The sequence below is a fragment of the Temnothorax longispinosus genome, chromosome 10 (genome assembly GCF_030848805.1).
Source record: "Temnothorax longispinosus isolate EJ_2023e chromosome 10, Tlon_JGU_v1, whole genome shotgun sequence".
NCBI lineage: Eukaryota > Metazoa > Arthropoda > Insecta > Hymenoptera > Formicidae > Temnothorax > Temnothorax longispinosus.
Window position 1 is genome coordinate 15,904,345 of NC_092367.1, and position 26,206 is coordinate 15,930,550.

Genomic DNA, 26,206 nt, shown 5'->3' on the forward strand with positions numbered 1-26,206 from the left:
AATTGAAGAGTTCCGGAGAATTAGGCATCGAAGAAAGAGGTAAGGAAAAACCCTTATTCTTATTTACGAATAGAATCTTCACTTTAAGATATTTTATATTTTATATTAAAAATTGATTCTTGTCGAGAGAAAAACCCAGACTTCCATTGAGGTACGATTAACGATGGATCGCCTTCGCGATATACCCATCCGCGGAAGAATAAAAGTCTATTACAAATGGGTTATTAAATTTTATTAATGACATTCGCTGCGAAGATGCTAACAGTAAATTATGACCCAAATCTTACATGACGTACTGAATAAATATACATATCGTCGAGTAGGTAGGTATACGTTTGTTTTTCGTTTTACGTGTGTATATAAAAACATAATATTTACAGAGACACGGATAGAAGAAGTTCGAGAAATGATATTCGCTTTGACGTCGAGAAATTTCTGCGACAATAAAAATCGGTAATTATTACGTAACAATAATCTCGTTTATTATTAGTAAGCGCGATTTCGCTGCGGCGTACAAATTTTACGTCGTGCCGCAGCGTTCAATTGTGTGTATATGTACGCCTCGGTTTCCCGTCTCGGTCCATTCGGTTTTGTCCATATCTAATCGTCGCATCCAAGTCTTGTTTTTTTTTTCACCAGCTCACTAATAATATCTATTCTTCAAAAAATATAAATATCAAGCATAAGCGACCAATATCGAGAGATCTCTCTTAACATCATAACTTTGTAATCAATCCCATTTCCACAAGCCATTATTCTCGCTGGCTCTTAAGATTAATGACTATGTATAATATATATATTAATTGCAATCATATATCTCTTTCTCTTTCTTCGCTCTCTTCTCAACCGTCGTCACCATGGACTTACCACAATTTGCACTCCATCTCAAAGAGATTTCATATTTTCTTTTTCTCTCTCTCTCTATGGCGCGTACCTCACGTTCGATATTGTCAGGTCGGACTGTGTTTCTGAGTCTAAGATTCTCTATCTTATCATTCTCTTTCTCTCTTGCATAATCATCGTACTCGGATAAATTTACAACAGACGGGGATATAGAACAGTGAACTCTCTCTCTCTCTCTTTCTCTCGGTTACCACAATCTCGACGGAGTTTAATCTCACAAATCCCTTTCATTACACGTGGTCGAACGGCGAAACGCGGAGACGATGAGGCCAGGCTGTGACCGCGACGTCCCACGCGAATTGAAAATACATAGATTACTCCTCCGCGCAGTTGCGGCTGCTGGAGAACACGGGATTTTCGATATGTCGCGTTGTATTTGTAATTGTAATCGTTAATAATCCTGTGCACGTTTGCGTTACGCCGTGTCGCGGAATATTGAGGGTCTACCTACACTCGACACGATTGACTCGGACATCGAGTCGAAGACTTATCGTACAAAATAATCGGAGAACGATCCTGGAGGCGTCCGCGATATCGTCGTCGCGGACGGGGCCCGCGGGGCCTAAGGAGAAAATTAATCGTACAAACGATAGACCCCCGATATTGTCGTATAAAATGTCTACTTGAAGTCTACCTATCCCTAGCTTCATCTCCTCTCTACCAACAACATTATAATGAAAGAAACGTATCCGACTGAAAAAGGCCCGTTCAGCGAGATAGGAAGCCGATGCCAGTCCCACGCGAAAAGCGAACGTCGAATTTATGGCACAATAAATTATAACAGTTCCTCCGATAAATTACGGCGTTCACGTGCACGCGAACCGCCGCGTCTGTTCTCTGTTCGCTCGGACTGACTGAAGTTTCGCTGAGAGACGGCGGGATGTGTTTGTGTGTGTGTGTGTCGCGTTGCCGGTAAATCCTACGGGAAAAAACGCAATGTACGGTGGCGAGATATACGGTTGAAGAAAAGTCAGGCTGTCAATTCGTTAAACGTCTTTACGCACTTAGTCCAATTACATTGTTCATAACTTAAGGCTTCATACGGTTTTCTTCTCTTTGCGTTTTTTTCGGAGGAAGGCGGAACGTGTCTCTGGCGAATTTGTGAATTTTTGTGAAGTCATGTAACGAGGCGTCGCTCGAAATAAAGGTTCCATCCGATAAAATTCGCGGTTCGGACGACCCATATCCTCCGCCTTCCTCTTACAAAACGATAAAAGATTGAAGCGCACTCGGAAGGGAAACGAAAGCAGAGCTTCCCCTTCCCGACGGTCCTTCGACTTTGTTCGCGAGGCAACGATACTTTACGCAAATATCCACTTTCTGTGTACAATCATAATTAGCTAATCATCCGTCGACGAAACATATCGCTCGCGTTAAAACAGCCGCTTCGGCATAAACTGCACGTTATGCGCGTTTTTTTTTTTTTTTTTTTAATGATATACAGACTTGAAACGCATAATATCGCAGTTCGAACGCCGCAAAGAAACGGACTCAACGCATGAATGTACGCCCAGATTTCTCATAAGGCTGATCTTAAACTTGGCTCAACTAATTACGCAACGAACTGATTTATTTACAACATGAGCTATCGTCGCTCGCATCCGTCGCCACCCCGTTGGCAAAGGTTTCTTCCCCCTCTCCCCCCCGTGGAGAAAAAGGGGGTGAGAGGAGGGACACTGCAAGAATCGCGCTACGCGTTACAATCGTCAACAGCCGCGAGAAACGTACGCGGGTATGAGAAATCAATAATCATTAATTCAACCCCGTCCGTTTGAGCCGTGTCGAGCATTCTGCCGACGCGTATCTCAATCGGTTAAATATGACAAGCAAATATATATGTATATAAAAAAAACATTCTCTTCGATTAAAAAGGAAATTGATATAAAAAAAAGAGACATCTTTTGCGAGGTTGCATTGCATGCTATTATCCAAAAAGAAATAAAAAAGTTCGAGGTCAGCGATTTGCGCACGAGACACATCTAAAAATTAATGATCCCTCACAATATTCGCGTTATATCATATCTTAATATATACTCTTTAAAAAGTTTTCAAACGCATTAGATAATAATCGTTGAATAATTTAGAACCCCTAGCCTAAGCGAAGGCTGCAAAGAGACCTGTGCGAGTCGCAAAATTACGCACGCACGCACGCATGCACGCGCGAGAACACAAGCTGCACGGTTGCCACCCTCTCTTGCTCTCGCTTCGTTTCGCAAAATGAATTTAGGAAAAGAATCAACTTTCGCGCATACATCCATGAGAGTCGCAACACAGCGGTTTACACGATTACAAGGCGGTTACATGACGAGGGTTAGTCCGCAAAATTAAGAAAAAATGTGTAGTCTTAGGGATGTATTTGTCAACAAACCATTCTTACAAGTAGATACTGGTAATCTTATGACACAGTGATTGATGCTGACGCTCAACGAAAAAACGGATAACGCAAAAAAAAAGTAAAACAAATAACATTCTTCTCTCTGGTGATCAACGGTTGCCCCGGTATTTTCCACCCCATTGGAAGCGGCGATTATATTTCTTTACGGGGTCAGCACCGATCAGTTGTCCTTATAAAATTGACTAAGAAACGCAACGTATTCGCATTAATTTAATATGGGCCTGTATTAAAATAGTAACTATGAACAACAGAGGGCACAGTAGCGTAATGTTAAGTGTGTGACCACTTGCGTAAAACTATATGACGAGCGGTATATCCTTCTTGTTCGGTAAGTTCACCTTTTTACCTTGCCAGAGGCTGTTGTGTATCGTAAAGGCATCTATGGTCACCGTCAGATGCTTCGTGTGAACTTGCGAAAAGCATTTTCCGCTGGAATTGTATCTGGGATGAAAGAAGAGACGGCAATCAGTAATATGTAACGCAGCGAAAAGTTTATAGAGATATAGAATCGATCAAAGTTTTAGAGTAGAAAAGAAAAAACGACGAATTTGAAAAATCAATTTCGCTTACTTAAAAAACTTGTCGAACATATTATCGATGACTTGTTTGGGCCCAGTACCGTACAGCTTGGCTACTTCCTCTCTCTCGGGACAATACGAATAGAGAGCGCGGAATTGGCAGCCGGCGTCCCGAAACAGGATGAGAAAGTGTTTGCTCTCGGACCGGCCGATCTCCTCCAGGACTCTCGATTTGGCTTCTCTGTTCACTGTGCCGGGGAAGACGCAATACTCCACGGCGTTCAGCATTATGTTACGATTCGACTTGGCTATCGGCAGTTTATACAGTCTCGGGCCTGTTACAGTGGAAACGTAAACGGTGAATTGATCTCTTAGCTTCTTTTCGAGAATATAGTGACTGTCGAGTGTATTCTCTTCGAATGGACAAATGCATTCGTCGATGCCTCTTACCGTTGTAGTCCATCATAGAACTGGGCGTGCTGCTGATATCGCTGCTGCCGTCGTCGTAGATCCTCTTCTTCGACGTCATCAGGGCGGGTGGTAGCGAACCGGGGCCCGAAGGTGACGTTAGGTGCCTCATACTGCCTATCCCCGGACTGGCGGCGCGTCTTGGAGGTGTCGATCTGCCCAGGCCGCTGTCCGAATCTGTATGCCGACACATACAATCTTGATCACTACTTGCACCTACGAACGCACGCTCCGCATATGAAGATAGAAATCTCAACGGAGAGGCGAACGTCTATGCGTTACCGCGTTCTTGTTAACGACAACTGTATATCTTTTTCCTTATGTCACCCAAGCGATAACGAATCGGAACAGAGAGAGACCTTTCGGTTTCATTATTAATAATGGTTAGCCACCCCGCCAAGAAAGTATTAGTCAGTTACAGGCGTGGAGACACCTCCTTTGCCTTTGAAGTTTAACTTCGTAATTTGCGTCTCGTTATGATTTTTTTTTCTAGAATATTCGTAATGTACTTTATAATCTGATAAAAAATTGTAAGCGCTCGTGTCTATCAGCTTGTTAAACTGACTGCGCTAGAATGATTCTAATGTACATGTCATGGTTCTCTAGCGTACTAATTATCAAAACTATATATGAATCTCTGGATCAACGCTAATGCGATGATTTATACTGACAGCTTGTTAGTTCCAATGATTCGACTCGCGAGCTCTGCGCTATGCGACGAAACGTTCGATCGAATTACTGACATTAAATAACAGGACATATAGCAAGTTTTCATCCAGCACCGAGCATGTAATTACACAGATCACACATCGCGTTCGCAATGAATTTCCTGTACCACGTCGCCATGATACCTGGAAATAAAAACAGTGAAGGGATACAGAGCGGGTGAAGTGACAGGATAAACCGGGACACCTGGTCGGGAGGTTTATTATAAATGGACACCACACAGCCACCAACAGAATAAATCTGGAAAAAGACACCGATCGACAAAATATAAATTTGTACCCACACCCAGTGCTGTACAACAACAACAACAAGCCCAAATAAGCCTTCAACCGAGCCTTCTCTACGCAGCAGCAGCAGCAGCAGTAACAGCGAAAATGAGTCGTCCTAAGAAAATGACAGGACAAAGTTCCGCCTCAACGAAGCCGCCGATGAAACGAAGAAGCGAAGAAATCATATATAAATCGTGCGTCACTTAAAAAGCACGAGAGAGAACCAAGAGATTCCATCCTTTCGTCGTCAAGCCGCGTGGGTGGAACTTTGCTCAAACATATAAAAAGAAAAAAAGAAGAAAAACGCATATGATCGTTGTGCGTATGTATGAGTCGTTAAGTACCACTGCCACCTGTGTGCCCTCCAGCCTGCCACCATGCCACTACGTACATGTAGGTGCGTGTGAGTGCGCGTGTATGTGTGCTACTCTGTCTACAAAAATTTTGGGAGAACAATGTGATAATATATATATTGTAAATATATATATACACGGGACACATTGAGACTGTTGCACGATATAGAAGGGAGATCGAGAACGTATTTCCAAGTCACTGTGGTGCTTCTTACCGCACAAATTCATCAGGGAATTAGACTTTCTCCCCTTAAAGTTTTGGTAAGTCTGGTATTTAGGCCTGCCTCTAACTTGTTGCTGAGACTCCTGCACATCTGCAATAACGCAACGTTTGCCTTGTTACACTCAAAACGCCATGTACGATCAAAGAGATTAAATAAGTTGCGGGAGAGATGCCTCAATCGTGCACATCTCATTTAGGGAGCGAGCGGGGGCGCGGGCAGGAAAGGTTTAGGGATCTTAAAAAAAGGGGGGGAATTAAAATCTACGAGCCATATCTGGTAAGGGGTACATCGATAACTGAGGTGGCCGGTGCAGTTTTTGGTGCAGAACAACGGTTGCGTTCCAACTGAAAGATGTCCACTACAAGGCGCTACTAAAAGTTAAAGACAAAAATTAAAAAAATAATAAAAATAAACCAGGGAACACAGTCATACCCGCAAAGTGTCGTGACCTTGCTCAGTCGCTCGTAGGGAATATAATCAAAGGCTAATCAAATATGTTGAAAAACATTTATCGCGTAAGTTTCCGATATAGATTATAGCTGCCCATACCAGTGTGTGATAACATCCTGCAACGAGTCTACTTTCGTCAAGCCAAAAAACGTTTAAAAAACAAACAATCGTACAAGAGCCTGCGGCATTCCCGCGATAAAGTGTAACCAACATCGAACCCACCTCTGGAGGTCTTGTAGGAGCCGCGTCGGCCGAGCTGATTCACGCTGCGGCAGGGCGAGGAACCTCGGCCGTCGTCGGGCGAATCTACGGAAGATACTAAAAGAAAACGGGGAAAATATCTCTATTACAATCGATTACAATTCACTGCAGGTTTTACGCTACTTATAAATATATAGATATATCAAGTGATTCTCGCTATGCATTATACATCGAATTACATATACACGGCATGCCAAATTAAAAAAAAAAAAAAAACGGAAAGAAGTGCTGTAAAATGAACATGTCGTTGTGAAAAAAACATTGCGAATAGATATATCTTAGTTCATCAGTTATATTTACTTAGAATTAACTTTTCTGCAAAGGAGATTCTTGTCTTTAGAGAATTTAATACCATTTTCATTGTTAAATTTGAATTAGCACTTTTCTTGATATATAACAATACTTATTGCAATATCTTGTTACAATTTTAGATTGATTCATGCAGTGTTATATCTTTTGCTGCGTGAAAAAAATTAATTTTATATTAGACCGCTTATCGCGTAGATATTTCCGTATCAAAAATTTATTTAAAAATAAAAAAAGAAAAAACTTGCAGATGTGTACTGTATAAGCGCGGTGAGAGAGTGTGTGTGGTGCATACCCCTGAGACTGCCGCCCCGATAAAGAGGGCCGGAACAACGTCGGTCATCGAGGTGGGCAGCAGTGAGACTATCCTGCGAGCCTCGGTAGTAGTCTCGCCTCATCGTCGGAGAGGTCAGCGACGCTACAGTAAGTGTGTTAGTGCAAAACAATCGGCTCGGTATTTTCTGTACTATTCTAGTTTGGCGTCGATGTCTCGCGATTGCAGGCTCGATTAGCGGGGCTCGCCGAGCGATCTACGATAGCCGTTGTGACACGGCGATAAACTAGCATAGACGAGAAAATCTGGAGCTCGTGAGCATGTGGTCGGGGTGAAAATTCATAAAAGACGAAACCAATTATAACGGGAAAGAAAAAGAACAATTAATACAGCAAGAGTGACATCGCTAAGATTACGGAAGAGAAAAAACGGCTCTGATCGTAAAAATCTTCGCCATGCAATGAATAAATGCAAATTACGGAAATATGCAAATTACAACATCGAGGATACTGTTGCTATTAGAGTATTATAACGGGGAAATGCACTTGCGACACAACAACTTGTAAAAAGATCCATCTTCTTGGTGATTAATTCGAAGATAATCGGTGAATACGCACTTATATCTTTTACTCCTATTTTTATCTCCTTTTTCCTTCTCTCAAATTCTACCGATATATCAAATCTTATTTTCTTTAATTTCTGCCAATATATTTAATCCCCAAGAAGCATCGATCATTGCGACAGATTATTCATTTTTTCCAAGTTCGATTTAATGGAACCTCACCTGTACTTAAGTTGGAAGAAGAACCCTTCTTCCCGCGACTAGGTGTAAGAGCCCCGGAATCCAACACCGCGCCAGCGTCTCCGTGAATCGTTTTGGGCCGCGGTCGAGCGGTCGCAGTCTTGTTACGTAATTTTGCTGGATTTATTGCATTCAGAAGCTCCTTATCAATTACCTTACCCTAGAGACGAAAATATTTATGTTATAGACTTATTTCTGTTCATTTGACGACATCATTAAAAATATCACTCACTTCTCTCTCTGCTTCCTCTATCGCTTTCTTCACTTTATGATGTTCCAAAATAGTAGCTCGCCGTTGTCGTTCCTCCTCTTTCTTGCGAGCTCTTTCCTCCGCCTTCAATTTCTCTTTCTCCCTACGCGCTTGAGTTTCAGCTTCCTTTCTTTCTTTTATTTCCTCCTGCCTCTGTCTTCTTTGCAGCGACATCAGCATTATCCTCTCCTTCTTCTTCTCCATTTCGTCCATAGAATTCTGTAGAAAAATTCGATTAGAACATCTTATATATTAAAATTTTATAAGCAAAACTAAAAATATGGACTAATTATGTATAGAATTTATTGCTGTTTAAATGGTCAATATTACTAATAATGATTAATATATACCGGATCGGGATTCGTGAGTTGGTTCCCAATTACCAGACCAACTCCGGAAGCGTGTCGGCCTTCTGTACTGCTGTCTCGCTGTTTCTCCCTCTGCCGTTCCCTCTCCATTTCCCGTTTGAGCTCTCTGTCCCTCATTTCTTGCCTCTGCTGTTCCCTGTCGTCGGCCTGCCGCAATCTTTCCCGCTCTAATTCTCGTTGAGCTTCCATTTGTTTCTGCCTTTCTAACGCGCTAGCAGGAGGCGATTCCGGGCGCATTGTAAAGTCCTCGTGCTCGATATAAGATGATACGCTTCGTTCCTAAAGAAACAATCAATTGTTTCCTTTTGAAGAAATACTTTATATATTGTAAAATTTGATTCGAAACACGCGAATATAAAACAAAGAGACAAAGTAGTACAAAAAAAATAATTTATAACAAAAAACGCACTCACTTTTTTAGGAGACGTTCTTTTCACTCTGAGGGTCGGTTTCGGTTTCTTGGGAGCGTCATTGTCGAAGGAGATGTAGAATCCTTTCTCGTTCGCGTCCGTGGGATCGAGAGGCGTGACATCCGGAGTGGCTGAACGCGACGAAACCGTCTCCCTCAACGACGGGTGAGGTTGGAAGGAATTCTGCGATATCGTGGGTCTAGTTGGCGATGGTATTCTGTACGTACGACTACCCGATGTGATGTTCAAGCCGCGAATACCCTGCGCGATGTCGTCGTCATTGCCTTCGAAATAAAAAAACAGTGATTTAAGAAAAGAGATTTTTTAGTTTTTTTAGTATAGTAATAAAAAATATATATATATGTGAAACATGATATTTTCATATAATCGCAAAAAAGTTATAAAACAAAGCTTACCGATAAAAGATATATTTTGGGGCTTCATGTCATCGGCGGGCGGAGCTGGTACCGGACTATGCAAAGTTGTAACTTGCCTCTTCTCCGTTGGGCTCTCGCATGAGATCGGGATGTGATGTACAATTGACCTCTTAGGTTCCGGACTTTCGCTAATTAACTGACTTATTCGATGAACCTAGCAGAGCAAAATAGAGTCACATAAGAAAACGAGGCAAATATACATATATTTTATGAATTTAATATCTTAACAATATCTTTTCACGTACAAATTGTACAGAATCTTAAAAAATAGATGACAAGAGATATGAGAGAGTTACATCTAGCAGCACAGTGTATAATACAAAATTTAAATACGAAAGACTTATAGCGACTAAAATCGTATTTAAGACACGGATCTGAAATAATATTTATGAAACACTATCACGGCACCGTTGTATTTTCTCGTATAATTTGACGATCGTTTTCTTCCGCTATATGTCAACAGTGAGACGCAAACGCGTAAAAGTAAGGTAAAATCAGCCGAAGCAAACCTTAGTGAAGTAATCGCGCGAAGTTGCGACGGTCGAGTTGAGGAAAAACATATTATTCAAATTTACAAATCACTTCAAGGAGACTAGAGGTGTAAATCCGAGCCGGACGCGAACGTCTAGGCGCTAAGACTGCCAGTGTGGGTAGTGTCTGCCATGTTGGGTGTCAAGAACAAGCGTCTATAAGCGTGCATTACATCACCAACTGGTTCCCATGCACATACGTACGCGCTCGGGGCCGATCCTTCGTATTGAAGTGACCAAATCGAGCTGATGATCGGCGCACGCATCGCGAACGTTTAGCTATAACTCTTTTCACTCACACAATAATCACCGCTGTGGGTGCAGCATTCAGTCTCGCCCGTCTTTCTGTCTTTCGTAATAAATTGATGCAGTCACGTGCGTGCGTGCATTGTATGCAGAAAAGCCATTTAGTATAAATATAAATAGATTGTGGCGAGAGAGTGAGTGCGATAAGACGATAATGCCGTAGTAGAAATATATAAATTCCTCACCGATTTTAATCTATTTCGTTAATTGAATGCGTAAAAGGAAAACGCGAGAAAAATCGACGCAAAGATAAGAGCACGGAAAATACTTACGGCGTTACGATGCTGTGGACTAGCAGATGTGGCTTGTGTTTGGTTGAAAAGCGACGAAGACGTTGGAAAGACGCTGGTCGGACCGGGGTGGCTCATTTGATTATTACACAGACTATGATCCCCGTTGAGGTACCTTGGTTCCTGAGTGTCGTGCAAAACGAATCCCTTTTGCGTCGGGTGCGGCGCGGCCCAAGTCCTCGTGGGATCCGCATACATGCGCATATCCTGCTGATAAGCTAAGAAAAGACAAAAACAATCTACTGAAGCATATTAAAATTAAAAAAGAAAAATTATCATGAGCCGTTTATTTTCAATCTGTAAAAGCAAATTCTACAAAGCAAGCTTTCCACAAGTAATCGGTCGAAAAAAATTTGCTTTAAGATTCGTGCAGCTTCTAAAAAATTTTCAATATTATATGTATATTGTAATAACAGCTATAAAATATGATCAATTTATATATTAATGCGGGAGTTTTTTTAATTAATAATTAATTTTCGTCAGAGTTTGCTGTTTGTGCTACAAGTCTGGTTACTAATATAATTCTTCTTCACATTTATTTATTCTAAATTAATATGATATTATGTACCTGCAGGCTGAGGACTAAATCGCGAATCCATAGACTGCTGGTAGCCCACCGCGGCCATTTCATTGGCCAGACTTTGAGCGGGTGCCGGCTGGCCCCACATCCTCCTCTGCTGCACTTGCGGCTGATCGTGCAAATAGAACTGCGACTGTTGTGGATCTTGCAGTCTGGGCGTTAACGGATTCATCGGTGGCATTCCGTAAGTCTGAAAGGTAAAGGTTTGAGAAGAAACAGCTGACAATATGACGCGCGACGCCGCGGAATGTATGTCCGGCATATATACGCACTTGCATATGCTGCTGACTGAGGCTCTGCAGCTGCTGAAGCTGTTGCTGCATCTGTTTCTGGTGCTGCGACATCAGGTGCTGTTGCTGAATCTGATTCTGCTGGCTCGCCAAACGCTGTATGTCCGCTTGAATTTCGCTCAGACTAGTGTTCATTCTGTAACAGACGACGTTTCGCATCACTCCGACACTCCTTCGTAATTCTATCGTAATTTTTACAGGCAGGAAAGCGAGTACTAACTGCGTTATGGATTGACGATACTGTTCGGGATCCATATTCTCGATGTCCGGAGTGCGTCTAGTCTCGATGAATGGCGCGTTACCATCGTGCTCCAGCCACTTGTGCTCGACGTCCCGCACATCCTCACTAATTTCCTATATTCGTTATCAGAGAAATGAAATGCCTCAGAAAGATATTACGGTGCTGCGAATGCGTACTTGTGTGTAATACTGCAGTATAAGGAAAACGCTCGATTCTGTTTAGCGTTTTTTGTTTTTGAATGTAGAGCTTACTGATCATATTTATTATGAAATAATTATAAATCTCGGGTTCTTTTGTAATTACGTAAAGTGTGCGTGTGTGTACGCTTATTATATTATTCGTGGTGTATATTTTGCGCGAAAGTGAAAAAAATAATCTACAAAATTAAAATAAGTAAAACGGGCGACGTACAAATCTATGAACCTGTGTGTCACTGGGGCCTGCGTATAAAATGTCTCCTTATTTATAATGCTATATCCGAATATTTACCCGAAGTACGCACGGATAAAACATGATGGTAGATTTAATTTGTTAATTATTACGTTCGTAATAATTGACGATCCACAGACAGATTCTCGATCCAGTTAATGGTCCGGAAACTTGGTGACACTGTCTATACATGCAACATTTATTCCGTCTGTTTGATCAATATCTTATGTAACTATGAATAATATCAAGGCTTCTCGAATTTCTCCAAGTTCTCGGGGCTTTAATGCACACTAATTACGGGTATCGAATTTAGCCCGACTCGCCGCAACAGTAAGTAACAGCCGTAAGTAGCAGCGCAATTAGAAGCGAGAGCTTAAATTAAATTTTCGTAGTACATTTAATTAGATATTAGAGAGACATATATGTACACGTAAAAACGTAAAACTTGGTCTGTTAGTAGAGAAGAAAAACTGTATTAAATATCGAATTATATCTTAGTAGCCGTCACCCGATGTAGCTGTAAATGCAAGTAAATGCAAGTAAATGCAGTGCTACTATTTTCCAGGGAGTGTTTAGTATCGCATGCGTGCCAGGAGCACTGTATTAACGAACGCGCTCGAGTGGGTCCTGCACGTCACTATAAAATACAATATGTCATCTTGAGGCAAGGTTTCGTTTTCCTCTACAATGTAAAAGAAGCGTCAAGAAGCAAAATAATCCGTTATCGAAAGTAACTTTTACTAAAAGGGTAGAGAAGCGGCTGTACATTTCGTGGGCATTGTCACGCCCGTTTGGTTTCGTAATTGCTAAACATCGAGAGAGGGAAAATAATCATTTTCCTTACTGTGCTCTTTCGCTACATCCGCACAGCAGAAACGAAGGGAAAAAAGAACGTGTGACCGGTGTTCGAAAGCCATTCACATAAGCGCGCAATATAAATAAATCTTCTAGAAAATATTAAAGGTAAGTTATCACTGGGGTCTCTTTCGCCTACGTGAAACACTTGCTGATATCGTACCTTGAGCGAGAAGGGTCTCTGTGGTTTTTCTTGAAGGGGTTGTTGGGGTACAGAGGATGCCTCGGAAACGCTCGTCGGAGTCGCCCCGGAAGACCCGGAGGTTACAGGGGTGGGGGGACCGACTGTCTCGGCCGGACTGTCCCCCCCGGACGTTGACGAAGAAGGAGATTTAACCTTACCCTGCAACCAGCCCAACCAGCGTGCCTTGTTAAGTACTCAGAGTCCGCCACCAAATCACCACCCGAACACCACGGTGCCGAGAGTGTGTCTCCCCGCGGCCAAAGGTCACGTTACACTCAAGCGCGTTAAGTGCCAAAGCCCATCCAGAGTGGCTCGCAAATCATACTTAATTGAACAACAGTTGGCTTAAACTACGAACACGCAATATTTACGCTATCTCGCTCGGAATTATAAATAGAAAAAAAAATTAATTGTGTGTGCGCGTGATATATAATTAAAATTAAATATACATATCTCTCTTCTAAATATTAATGTATACAACTTTACATATATAATATATTACTGTAGTACAATAATTATACACTATCAGTACTTTGATTAGTATGTTACATTTAAACTGTTTCGACTTGAAACTTTCTTCTATGTTCTCATACGTATAAACTCTCATATTACTCTCTTTTGGCGAAAACATGTTCGTAAAACAGCATGCAGTGCTTTAAACATGATGAATCTATCTACCTTTCTCGAACACTGTTTAAAACTCAATGCATTCATAACTTTATCAATACTTTGGAACTAAAACAAATTAAAACGAACATTAGGAGAGAAATGAAAAATAAACTTTCATGGAAACATCCCGGTTTAATTATGTAATGTTAAAGGAAAAAGAATTTATCCATGCACAACTGAAATAACTAAATAATATTAATTGCTCGCGAGTTCCAAGATATTGATATCGTTTTCAATAAAAAATAAAATGTGCAATAAAATAAAGATTGCATTTGGATAAATAAAACACAAAAAGATTGCAACTGACAATTCCTGCTTAAACAGAAACGTGATTTAAAAATAGGGCGGTTTAAAATTCAATCCTGTTAATAATGCAAAAATTTAGTGCGTTAGCATGCGCTTACCATCAAGTATAGCTGAAATATCAGAAAGAGAATTGTGTTAAAATAACATGGCAACCGAGATTATTTAAGACGCAAACAAAGAGGAGATAAGATCCTACTATGTACAACCAAAGCGATCAAAACGATGATCTACACATGTATATCTAGATAAAAAAAATAATTAGATGAGTTACAAACTTCGATTATTGCCTGAAATTGAGCAATCATATATTTTACATCCACGTACTTTGCCAATAATGCTACAAATTCAACTGATATTCTCATATATGTATATGTACAAGCAATATCAAACAATCGCGGTATAATTACAATCAGAAATATATGACATGAAAAACATAAATGGAAGGCGGAAGAAAAAGAAACTTTGTACTTTCTGAGATATAGTACAGTCTTTATACCATTTGCTCTATACTAAACACCCGTGCCTAGATTCGAAAAGTAGCTGTCACACAGCATAGCAGACATTAAATGTTGTGTGTCTCGATAGAACATTCCCTATAATTCGTACCGAATTATATCACCCGTATTATTCTGTATCTTTTTCTTTTATCAGATGAATAAACCATTGAAGTCCCGACTATAATAATGATGTAGAACTGATACGTAGAATTAATGATAATGATAGTAATGTTTAAATGTTATGCAGATGTTTAATGTGTATTATTGCAGTCTTTCTAAACGATTTGGAGTTTGGAGTAATCCCCATGTATTTTTACCTTCGTGACCGCTTGCAGAAAGGCAGCTTTTCCCACTTTCTGCCGTTGCTTCGACATAACAACTTCCATCCTTCGTTTCTCGTTCTCTATGTGCCGTCGCTTCTCTTCGAGCTTCAGTCGTATATTATTCAGCTGCGAGGCCATTACGGTATTACCGCCGTTCTCATCTAACATCATAAAGCACTTTCAGTAATTCGCAATTGAATAGAATTAAATAACTTATTCTTGGATGCTGCAAACTCGGCTTTACTAATAATATAGGTAACGATACGCGTTGCCGCTAATATTTTTTTGTAATCAGCCTGAAATAAGTTTTATTTACCAAATAAATTTTATTCTCACTTTGATAGCTTACCGACAGAATGTTGCTCCATCTGCTGCGACTGCTGATTGCTCTGCTGTTGCCACGTGGTTGTGTTTGGCAGAGTGGCGAATGTCGTTTTCTTCTCACTGTTCCCGTTGCCATTACTCTGACCGTGTTTTCTGCTCGCTGATTTCGCATCATCCTGTTCCATATACGTGAAATTGATCCCCTTTTCCGAGCTTTGCCTACTCAGATTCGCGAAACTGGCGAACTTCGTGAGAGCATCGCCACCACCGCCGCCGACGCCAGTGTCCGCACCGCTGTCGTTCTCTGCGCTGGAATGTAAGATTTGCCGGAGAGCGACGTTATCCAGACTGCTGTTAGACGCCTGCCGTCGTAGCCTCGTCGGCGGCTCCTCGCCGCCGCTGTAACCGTTGTCCGCGATTATGTGCTGCACGCCGCTACCGTACACATCCTGGACGCTGGATCGCGCGGGCAACGTCGGCTCGGTGGTGCTGCGCTTGCCGATGTGCGCGCCTAGCTCTTTATCCGGATTTCTACCAAAATTGTGTAAATTATCCTAGATAAAAGAAATCACTCGATCATACCGCTTGTCCGCTCGAGACAATCTCCTCCTGCGCCAAGTTTTTCTTCGCGCGCGGCGACGAATGAAATGACACACGTTCGCTCCGCGCGGCCACGTACCTGAGACCCGCCGAAATTTTCGATGGTCAACTGAGAATCGTCCGTGATGCTGTTCCGCCTGGACCGACGCCCGGCGTAGGAGCTCCGTCGTTGATCCTCCCAGTTGCTCGGCCGACCAGCGGCTTCAGTTCTCCCCGCGGACTTCTCATCGGCTACGGAGCTCAACGTGGGAATGCCTTTGCCACGATGCACTACGAAACTCTCTTCACTACCTGCGCGCCTATAGGAGAAAGTAAACTTGACTTTTACTAATTGTGTATACAACAAATTAATTTCTACAAGTTCCAACTATATTTATAAATTTTATCAGCAAATTCTATAGTTTTTCAAGCGTATAACTTTGCCTTAGAATGTACTTTGAAACATAACGCACCTATCATCGTACGGATGACTCTCGGCAGTTTGTTGCAAAGACTGCGATTTCTTCACAGTGCTGCTTGATGTCGACTTCGTAACTGGAAAGATAATTTAACGATGAATCGATCGCCTGTTTATACTTTTATTTAATTAGATGAGGAGACTTATTCATCACTCAAACTATATTCAAGAAGGAACGATAAGATGCTCAACAGATAAGAAATTTGCACTTTACGTTTATAAAAATAAAGCTTACGCAACAGATTATTTAAGGGCACAATGTGAAATTCCCATGTGAATTATTTTGTACTATCAGCAAAATGTACTCAATGTGAGAATATGCAACGACGAAGGTCGATGGAACGCGCGATAACGGCATGAGAATTTCAACTTGTGCAAATTCCAAGAATCAAAACGTTAAACGGAAAAGCCTATGTCACACATTTTGAGACAGGAAATACCGTACAAAGATATATATCGAATCACGCTACGAACTAATATTTCTAATCTCTAGTTATTGTCGTCAAGTCGTCAGATAAATCTGAAAATGAACATATGAAACAAACAGCACGGTAACATGATAAATCATAAACCAAATGGCACCATAAACAATATGAATACAAACGTCGCAACGTAATCGTACTAACTAAACATGGAGTGGACCTTAATGAAACGACGACGAAGTTCTCATCTTTCTCGTTGACAGTGACTGGTAGCAGCGCAAAATCTCATGCAAAAGAAACGTAATGTGAAGCCAATGATCCAATGCAAGCGGCAGGCAGCCAATGATCGTGTCGCAAAAGTGCGATTCACATGCAGGTCTGTTCCCGGGAGAATATATATATTGTTCTATGATCTCACACGATAGTAATCGGATGAAATGCAAACAATATGTGATTAGTAACAAGCAGTGCTCCTCACAACTCATAAATTTCACTAAGAGATTAGTTCAACGGGATCACGTGTTTTAATTTTTAATAAAACGCACATAAGAATTATCGGTAAGCCGCAATGTCTTTCTCTTTTGCCAGAAAGAATTTTGCGTCAGAATTTTAGCGGCATAGTAGCTTAATTTAATAATACAGCTTTCAATAATACACTTTTTTTCAAAGCAACATAAAAAGTACAAATTTTCATTAAATGCACACTTTTATATCCGTATGATGAAACGATGTTGGTCATACTAAAAGATTGAAAGCTAAATACTGCTGTTAAATTCTAGAATTTTATAGCATGATAGATCTTAATTAAGCTTGATATTAGCAACAGTCGTAGTCACAAATGTTACATTTTATTATACACGCTGTCTATAATTGGATAAGTGTGCGTCGCATTGAACATGAGTGACACCTACATACATGAATGATAACGCGAAAAGACGACCGTGAAATCGTTGATCCCTCCTACACACTCTAAAAAAACGGCAATGTCAGTCCACGGAAACGCGGCTCTCATCTCAAAGGTAGACGACCATCTAGTAAAATGAGGATTGATTCTTTGTGTGGTAACGTGTGGATACCTGTGAAACCTGGCGCGGATACGGAGAGGTTGCTTCTCAGATCAGGTATCGGAGCTATAGACTGTGGCAGGCTTCTCTTATGAGCTACGCCATGACTATTGCGCGGGCAGGCTGCACCCGTCGCCGCGCCGTATCACGTGGTTCAACCGGAAGTTGACGAAAGAAGAAGGCGAGGATAGCGTTGTCGTGTCAAGCGTCAAGAAGAGGTTACGCCATAGAAATATATGGAAATATTACAGTTTGTAGATTAAGTGCTGCGTGTGGAGGTAGTAAGTTCGTAATTTGGCTGGTATATCAACATCTCTTTGCCCGTTGCAGCGGCGATCTCAATTGTTGCTCGCGTTCGCAAAAATTGGCCAATTGGTATCGAATGGAAATAATACAATTAGTCGCTGCTCTCGGGGGGAGAATCCGGATCAAGAGGCTGGGATATCGAGTGTGTGTATTGACACTGATATAAAAAGCGTGATACCATTACAATTGCAGGCAACATTCCTCGTAATATCAATGATTTATTTATTTGAATTTCGCGATATATTGAATTACTTTAATTAATTTACAATTTAGGATAAAATTACACGCAATGCTCGACGTACGTACGTTGCCTGCAACAGTAGCGGAATTTTATGGAGAAAAGTATAATAAAATAAATAATAGAACGGGTATATAAAAGTCCAGTGTACAGCAGCCTCCACCAATCAACATTTATCCACCACCAATTTTCACGATCCCTCTCTCTTCCTCTTCCACCCTCTCTCTCCCTTTCGTTCCATCGTAGCAATAGTTCAAGTGCCATATATTGTCGCGTAGATCTGCTTCTAATAAACAACCTCATTCCAAGTCGGAAAACGTCTACGTACCATCTAGGTATTGCATCGCCCGCTCCTCACCAGGATAGCGCACGCATTTCGCCGGATGAATCTCCAAGACGTTGTACATGTCAGCCAGAAAGACCACTAGGTTCTGCTTCATCGATCTACAAATTATAACAAGAATAATCAAAAGGAAAGGAATAGCTGATAATTATCTTTTCCAAAAGTAACGCAATATATTAAAGAAAATTTGTAAAAATTGTCATAGTCTCAACGATTCCGAGTTAAATTAAACTAACGCACCCTCTCATGTACGTGACGTCCTCGGGCTGCATGTGGAAAATCGAGTAGGGCAGGCATTTGACGCAGAACGCGTGCACCAAGGAAAGATTGTGCAGCGCGTCCGCCACCGAGGGTCTCTTCGACACCCTAATCTCCATCCAGTTGAGCTCGCCGGGACAGTAGAAAGCGACAACGGCCGCCAAGCCGACACCGTCGCACAGAGACTGAAAGTCCTTGGCGGCGGGTAGCTCGGGCAGCCGCGTCTTGTCGCCGCCACCCTCCTCGCTCTGAATCTTGGCGATTAGCGCGTGCGACGCGTGATTGATCCAGAGCAGGAGACCCTTCTCGTGATCCGACGGCATGTCCACCTCAGCCTGGGGGTTAAACCGTCGTATCGCCGAGACCACCCGGTCCCCCGTCACCACCTCTTTCGCGTACAAGACCATCAGGCCTTCTATCACAGCCATATGCGCGGACTGTAACGAGATAAAAGCATTAATCGAGCATAGATTAAAATAGTGTTTCATCTATCGTAATAAGATTTTCATATAATAGGATTTACATAGCTTCTGAAGATATCGTGATAAATATCAATTGTACTCTTAGAACAATTTCAGGTTCCCATTTCTCGATATTCAAAGATGTCCAAATGTCTCGAGAAAACACAACTGTGTACATGTTACTTATGTATTGATAAGCTTACCATCTTGAGTGGTGAATTTTGAATGAGGATCGTTTCGGTGAGCTGAGTATTGTTCTGCTCCGCGACGTAGACGCCTTTCCTGGCCAGGGCTTGCAGGATCCCGTAGTGATTCTGATTGTGATAGTTAGGATCCGAGTATATGTTGGCCAGCGCGAGGCAGTAGAGCTCCGCATTGGAAAGCGCGTGAACGATCTGCGGTTTCAGGTGTTCTTGTTCCTGTAAACGTCAAAATTTATCTCTAGAATAACAGATAATCATGTATGATTCAAATCCAAAATAATTATATTCATACGCTCGAATAATTGCGCGATTAATTAGAACTGGATGGATTATCCTTCTAAAACTCGAGATATTTTGAAAACTTTTAACAGTTCTAATAAGTTCTGATAAGTTTGAATCAACGAATATACAAAATATTTTGGCATTTTGTATACGCCTTTTTGCATATACCCTGAAAGAGCCGAAAGGATTTTCATTCTGTAAATTTTTCACCAATAATTTTGTGATTAGCATTTCGAACGATTAAAATTTAAGATAAAAAATTGTATGGAAAAATTCTTCTGTCTAAAGAATCTAGCGCGGTGAAAGTGAGTGCCACAGATGATCGAGTTCGAAGGAAACGGAGGGGAAGAACGACCTTGTCTTCAGAGTGACGTTTTGTTCGTCTCTTTGCGACGACTTTATGGCTATGGTTGATCGTGCCAAAGGATGCGAGAGCTTCATTTCGAATAGTATCAGAGTAGCAATCTGGTATCCGAGGTAGCCGAGAAGATCAGATACTTCGAATCCGCCACGAAGACTTCTACCAGGAGCGAAATCAGAAGGCGAATTGATGAAAAACGAAGAATGAAGAATGAAAAACGAAGAAGGAAGAACGAAGAATCAAGAACGGAGAACGAAAGACGAAGAATGAAGAACGAATAATGAAGTAAGTTGAAATATTACGTATTTTGCTTATTATTTATAACCATGTTGCTTATATCATTATTCTGTATTTCTATTTTATCCATATATTTGTAATCGATATAAGATAAAATAATGTATATTCGTATGTAAGAATTTATCTTAAAATACATAAATAATAGAATAAGACAAATAAGTAAAAGTATAATATAGATAACTAGCTTGATACATCCGTGCTTCGCTACGATATGCAAAGGATTCTATAATTCACCTCCGAATTTAGATTTGCTCCTTTAGGGATTGATTAGGGCAAAATTTTGAATTATATTTTTAAGCATTTGTATATGAGTAACCTTTGTAAGCAAAAACCAAGTAGATATCTCATCGGGCCTAAGAGATATTGAGGAATCCGTGAAAACACGTTTTACCCCTTTTCACCTGTTAGAGATCGAATTTCTAAAAATCCCTTCTTAGTGGGTGGTTACATCATGAAAAGAATATACTCTCCGAATTTCATGTTTCTAGGTTTAAGGGTTTGGGCTGGGCGTTGATGAGTCAATCGGAACATTCGATTATATATATATAAAGTAGGTAAGTAATAGAAATAATAGAATCTTATTTTCTTCTTAAAGAAGGAAAATATTTTCTCTTCTAAAGCTTACGTGTGGTCAAAATTAAGTAAATTAATTTTTAAGATCAAACAACTTCAAAACTAGGTTAATATTTAAATAACATTTTGTAAAATATTATTTTCATAGAAAGTCTATCAGATTAAATGACTAATCGTAATTAATAGAGCAACGCTGAAGCGAGGAACGTTCGTGCAGCCTTCGGAAGACTGCAATGTGGGCGAAATATCGAAAGGAGGATCTGTAAAAGTTTTTGCGCGAAGTTGCCGGGCAAACAATAAAAAAATATGCGAAGCAGAGATAATTGAAAGATAGTAAGCGGCCAGGATTCCTGGCGTACTGTCCGTCTAATAAATATAATTATATTGTCGATGCGCAAAGAAGCGAATGAGAAACAAATACGAGGCAAAAATATTGTCGGCGATCGTTAGTCATCTCTCTGTGCAAAAGGAGTTACGGTGCAGTTTATCTTTAGTTTCCTTTCTAAGTCGTTTAATATTTATGATTCTTAAACTGTAGCTGTGTAAGTCCGCGTATACCCGAGTGCCTACTGCCTCGTCTTTATTTCATGAGAATATTTTAAGCTTCCTCATTTTACCAACACGCACGTTTCCGCAAAAAACGCTTTTATGATTACGAAGAGATTTAACTTGCAATAGTCTTCGCGTAAAGATCGCGTATCCTCAAAGTACGGAAAATATTTTCAAAACTTTGGTTTTCAAAGAAAAGATGCTTCTTCTTCTCAAACATTACAAAAATACCTAATACCTTTCTCAGGGCGAAAGCACATGCAATCTCTTGTCAGACTAAACAGGAGAGAGAGAATACAAAAGAATATAAAAATATAGTTCTTGCATAATAATAGCTAACAAAAAGTGGAAAATTCCGCGTTCGAATATTCTAATTTTCATATCTGTCAAAGAAACATATTTCTAGTGGAAAGTATTTTGAAGTAATTCTCATACACCTGTGTTTCGCGAAAGAAGAAAGCATTTTTCACACAAGTCGTCCCGACATTTACTTTTAAGAGGGTATTCAAGCCTCCCTTAAGTCGCGTCGACCCGTATCTTCAAAGAGCAGGTCCCAACGGAATCTCGACACGATTCGTTGAGAGATTAACACAACATGTTATCTTATCATTTGTTCATCGTAGACAGCGTGTGTTTTAAAAGCAATTACTAGTTGGTAGGAAATGATAGTTTGATTGTTAAAACAAACAGCTTGCATTCTATAAATCAGATTCTCTTTCAGGCTTGCCCGAACACGTTTTACTTATATAAAGAGATATTACTGACAGACATTATCCTCGTGGGAGGGAGTACAAAGTTCAGTTCTTCGTGAAGTTTCACCGAACATCAGCCGTGGAAGTCTCGGCTACATTTTCTCCGTAGGCTTCCGGAGTATAAGTAAGCTATTGGCAACGTAATTTGTAACACGACTTTCGTTCGTTCTCATCGGAGTTCGGCGCGATATTGTGTTCGCAAAAGCATTATTAGCATCTCTGGCTATATAGATACTTTTGCCTTTCACGACGGATCCGTTTTCTCCGTCGCGAAATAATGACGTGTGCTACAAAGCAGAGTTTTTCAGAACATCGAAGCCTGGGAAACCGACGACTTTTTGCGAGGGAAAAATTTATCGATATCGTCGCACGAAAGGAAGCCATCGTACGATCGCAATAGCAATCGTAATGAAAATTAATGCGCGTAAAAGCCATAATAATAAAATGCGTCTGTGAGAGAATAGATTTTTTCCTCAATCTATGTGGAAAAATCCATTTTTTCACAGCATTATTAAATATATGCATTATTAAATATATATACTGTAAGATTATTACAATTTCTCAATTGAAAATTAATTATTTTCAATTTGCAATGATATACCGCACGGACATAATGTGAAACTTTATAAATATTAATAAGGTATATCTGCGCGAAACTTTTGGAGGTCTGACACGCGAGACACGAATTCGTTAACAGAGTATTGACCTTTGCTTACCTCATGGTCACGGTAATAGGGGTCGCGGAGTTTTTCTGGCACTCGATTGTTGTATGCCTTCGACAGAAGCCATTTTACGGAGGCACGTTGTTTGGCCTGAAACAAAAAAAAAAGAAAAAATATAAAATATAGAAGGAAATATATATTTAAGATATTGGTTTAATACTCGATTTTAACGAGCTCGATAGTTTAACTATTCTAATTAACTTTTTGTTTCGTTATTCTCTTCAATAAGAATAGATTATAGATACATTTGTCAACAGAGTCAAAGAGCCACTTAGTTTTTAAAATGGAACATTTTAAAGAGAAAATTTTAAACTTTCAGAAAATCCTAAGCAAACAATACTTTATTGATTTCTCATGCATAATTTTAATATTATTAAAATCTCTTTATCAATCTTGCGCAACTTGAAGCAGCACGACGTCACTTGGAGAAGAAGCATCGTTGAGAAATAAGTTTGATGAGATTTTAAAGCAGTTTTTAGATTATTTTTTGCAAAGTCATATAAATTTACATTCCCTCACTTTTGCTATTAATTCGAAGTAGATCTAATTCTATTGCGGTGTGCATGTACCATAAATTATAATTGGCGATCAGTTATCGATCACGACCGTGTCTTCGCACCCCATTCTCGCTTCCATTCGCACCCGTGCCTTTCACCCAGCAATAAGATAAGCCGCTTCACGATCCACTCGAGTTGGTTCTCGACATGCCGGATTGTAGGCTGAAGAACTATATACAGAGCGTCTTACCGAGTAATCCGATTCTTTTTTGAAATAAAATCGTTCTTTAGCAGAATTCCTATTGCGTGAATTCTGCATTTATTTAAGATATCAATTATTGGGAAGATTTCAGCTCAAGTATTAGTGAAATAAATTAGCAACGGGAAGCTCATTTCCTAGGTCGATACCTTCTTGGATAGCCCACTAGTCCCATAAATTCTCAGCGCTCTTTTATTAAAGGGATTTTCGCTTTACAAGGATCTGCTTTCACGTATTATAATTTTCATAAGTTCGCAAAAACTAATTTAATTACATTCACTGAATAATAGGTTTCTTAATTTAAACACCGTTATCGTTGAAAGTCCCACAATCCATAAACATTAAAACAATCTTTGAGATATAGTTCTTTGATATAGATTCTTAAATATGCATGTACATTTCTCATTATTCCTGCAGCTTGTATTAGGCTTCTTTAGTTCAAAACATCTCTCTATCTTTATTCCCCTCTAATATATACATACTCTTCCTCCTCTCTAATTACCAAAGATTTATGTTTCGCAAAAGTGAGCCTCTCTCCATTTAATTATTCGACAACAGATCGTTAGAGCAAGAAATTACTAGTGTCATACGCTAATAGGCCGAAGTCGAAGTTCTAAGTTCCTATACCATTCGTATTTATTAGCATCCCGCGGAATGCATCGAGTTGCCGCGTTATTCCGCTCAGACACGAGAAAAAAAAGTGTGCCGTACATATCATTGTGAAATCTAAGTTATTCTTATCTCCGTGTTTTCAGATTTTACATTGATTTCGTCGATCTCGCCGGCTCGAGGCTTTAATTGCTATGTATATCTCGCGTGTTTTGCTTCCCATAATGTACGCTTGGATGAGAAGGAAAGCCAAAAATGGCACTATAATATTCCCGATTTCTGCATGACTTTTAAAACTTTCACGTCGCGTCAGCTTCGAGTTTAAAATTTTACGCGAATCTTATCTTTCCCGCTTAAAATAAACCTTCAAGTTACAATTTGCGATAAATTAAAAGTGTGCAAAAGAAATATTATCGCTCCAAAATTCCCCGCCGGATGTTCATTTAATCGATGACTTCTGCCTCGTCGTGCACGTTTCTCCAAGGAAAAGGAGAATGAAATTTTACGCGGAAACAAGTATCGAAAATAGAAGTCAAAGTCAACGCGGTCGTGTTATACGGTTCGTGACGTGTCCCTCGCGAGCTCCTAAATTCCTCGTGGAGAACTCTCCTGGACGGGCGGCAACTTGGCACGCGAAATTGCACATCTAATCAATTTGTCGAGCCTGGCTCCGAACGGGAACGAAAAAGAGGAAGGAAGGGAGCGAAAGCTGGAGGGCTATAGGGAGGATGGGAGTGGTCGTCATACGAGGTCATATCGTGCCGTCTGTTATGAAGATTAAAGTGGCCCGAGGAAGTTTTCCGACGCTTCTGTAAAAACGCTCCGCTGATGCGGCTAGATTGATAACGTCGACGACCGCGACGGTGAACGTTGGGGAGTCATTCGAGTTTTATTGTCGCAAAATTTGTTACCTGTGGTTTTTACTTGTTTCAATCCTCGCTCCCGTAACAGATAATTTTTCAACATTAAAGAACGTAAACGTGTTTCTAATTAATTTTAACTCGCTTAACGGGATCTGATAATAAATGAAAACAATTCTGGAATGACCTTTCTGGGATTAGAGATCGAAAAGAGAAAGAAAAAAATAGGGAACAGGAAACAGCAGAGAAAATAAAAAGATTCTTAAAAAAACGATAACGAATAATGTAACTTGAAAAAGTTTGCAAATGTCAGCGAAAGATCTGTTCTTTATTTTCTAGTTATCGTAACATGTAACAGGATTATAGTTGCATGATTTTATATACAATTACTGAAACGCTCTGTTGTTGCGTTTATCTAAAAATAAATGTCGCGAAAAGATAGCCGCACCGCACAGTAATGATATTTTCCACCGCAGAGGATAAACTGGATTGACTTTATCACCAATGTTCGCCAAGCGCGGGCTGCAACTGGCGACTGAATGACACGCTGCACCGCGATGGTCTACTTCAATAAAAAAAAAAAGTGGCAGGTTACCGTACCGGGGCATCGATTATCGGTTGCTACCTGGATAACAATGTTATCTTAGGATTATTATCTACGGTCCACATAGGAGCGGTTTCATTGCCATGTAATAGCCCCGCGGAAAATGTTTAACCATCAATCAATTTCCATGTGCAACGAAGCTGCGTTTCTGACGTCAGCCACGCCGAAAAGACGCACCGACTTCGGAAAGTTTCGGAGCGGTGCTCCTCGAGCCGTGAAATAAGGAAGAGATTTGCGATGATTCTATATCC

General features: G+C 40.5%; 1 protein-coding gene and 1 long non-coding RNA gene across 11 annotated transcripts in view; one reads left to right on the top strand and one right to left on the bottom strand.

The window, feature by feature from the left end:
- Positions 1-214: 214 nt before the first annotated feature.
- Patronin (calmodulin-regulated spectrin-associated protein patronin) overlaps positions 215-26,206 on the bottom strand; it is a 59,003-nt gene continuing 33,011 nt past the window's right edge. For 2 of the 10 annotated variants that reach the window (XM_071790437.1, XM_071790442.1), the window contains 24 exons: positions 23,121-23,216; positions 19,591-19,806; positions 18,909-19,363; positions 18,654-18,769; positions 17,794-17,904; positions 16,291-16,372; positions 15,918-16,137; positions 15,264-15,792; positions 14,909-15,075; positions 13,099-13,278; positions 11,393-11,764; positions 11,109-11,310; positions 10,523-10,758; positions 9,394-9,568; positions 8,981-9,261; positions 8,550-8,846; positions 8,182-8,418; positions 7,932-8,109; positions 7,169-7,291; positions 6,529-6,624; positions 5,848-5,946; positions 4,267-4,461; positions 3,869-4,151; positions 215-3,739 (listed from right to left, as the gene is read on the bottom strand). In XM_071790437.1, coding sequence (XP_071646538.1) covers positions 3,595-3,739; positions 3,869-4,151; positions 4,267-4,461; positions 5,848-5,946; positions 6,529-6,624; positions 7,169-7,291; positions 7,932-8,109; positions 8,182-8,418; positions 8,550-8,846; positions 8,981-9,261; positions 9,394-9,568; positions 10,523-10,758; positions 11,109-11,310; positions 11,393-11,764; positions 13,099-13,278; positions 14,909-15,075; positions 15,264-15,792; positions 15,918-16,137; positions 16,291-16,372; positions 17,794-17,904; positions 18,654-18,769; positions 18,909-19,363; positions 19,591-19,806; positions 23,121-23,216 — 5,091 coding nt within the window. In that variant the 3' untranslated portion in view covers positions 215-3,594. The remainder of the gene's footprint in view (positions 3,740-3,868; positions 4,152-4,266; positions 4,462-5,847; positions 5,947-6,528; positions 6,625-7,168; positions 7,292-7,931; positions 8,110-8,181; positions 8,419-8,549; positions 8,847-8,980; positions 9,262-9,393; positions 9,569-10,522; positions 10,759-11,108; positions 11,311-11,392; positions 11,765-13,098; positions 13,279-14,908; positions 15,076-15,263; positions 15,793-15,917; positions 16,138-16,290; positions 16,373-17,793; positions 17,905-18,653; positions 18,770-18,908; positions 19,364-19,590; positions 19,807-23,120; positions 23,217-26,206) is intronic. The other 8 variants (XM_071790438.1, XM_071790440.1, XM_071790443.1 and 5 more) reach the window with 8 other exon arrangements.
- On the top strand, positions 11,369-12,178 carry LOC139820296 (uncharacterized). The gene is made up of 2 exons (XR_011733937.1): positions 11,369-11,508; positions 11,611-12,178. It is a non-coding gene; the product is annotated as an uncharacterized lncRNA (long non-coding RNA).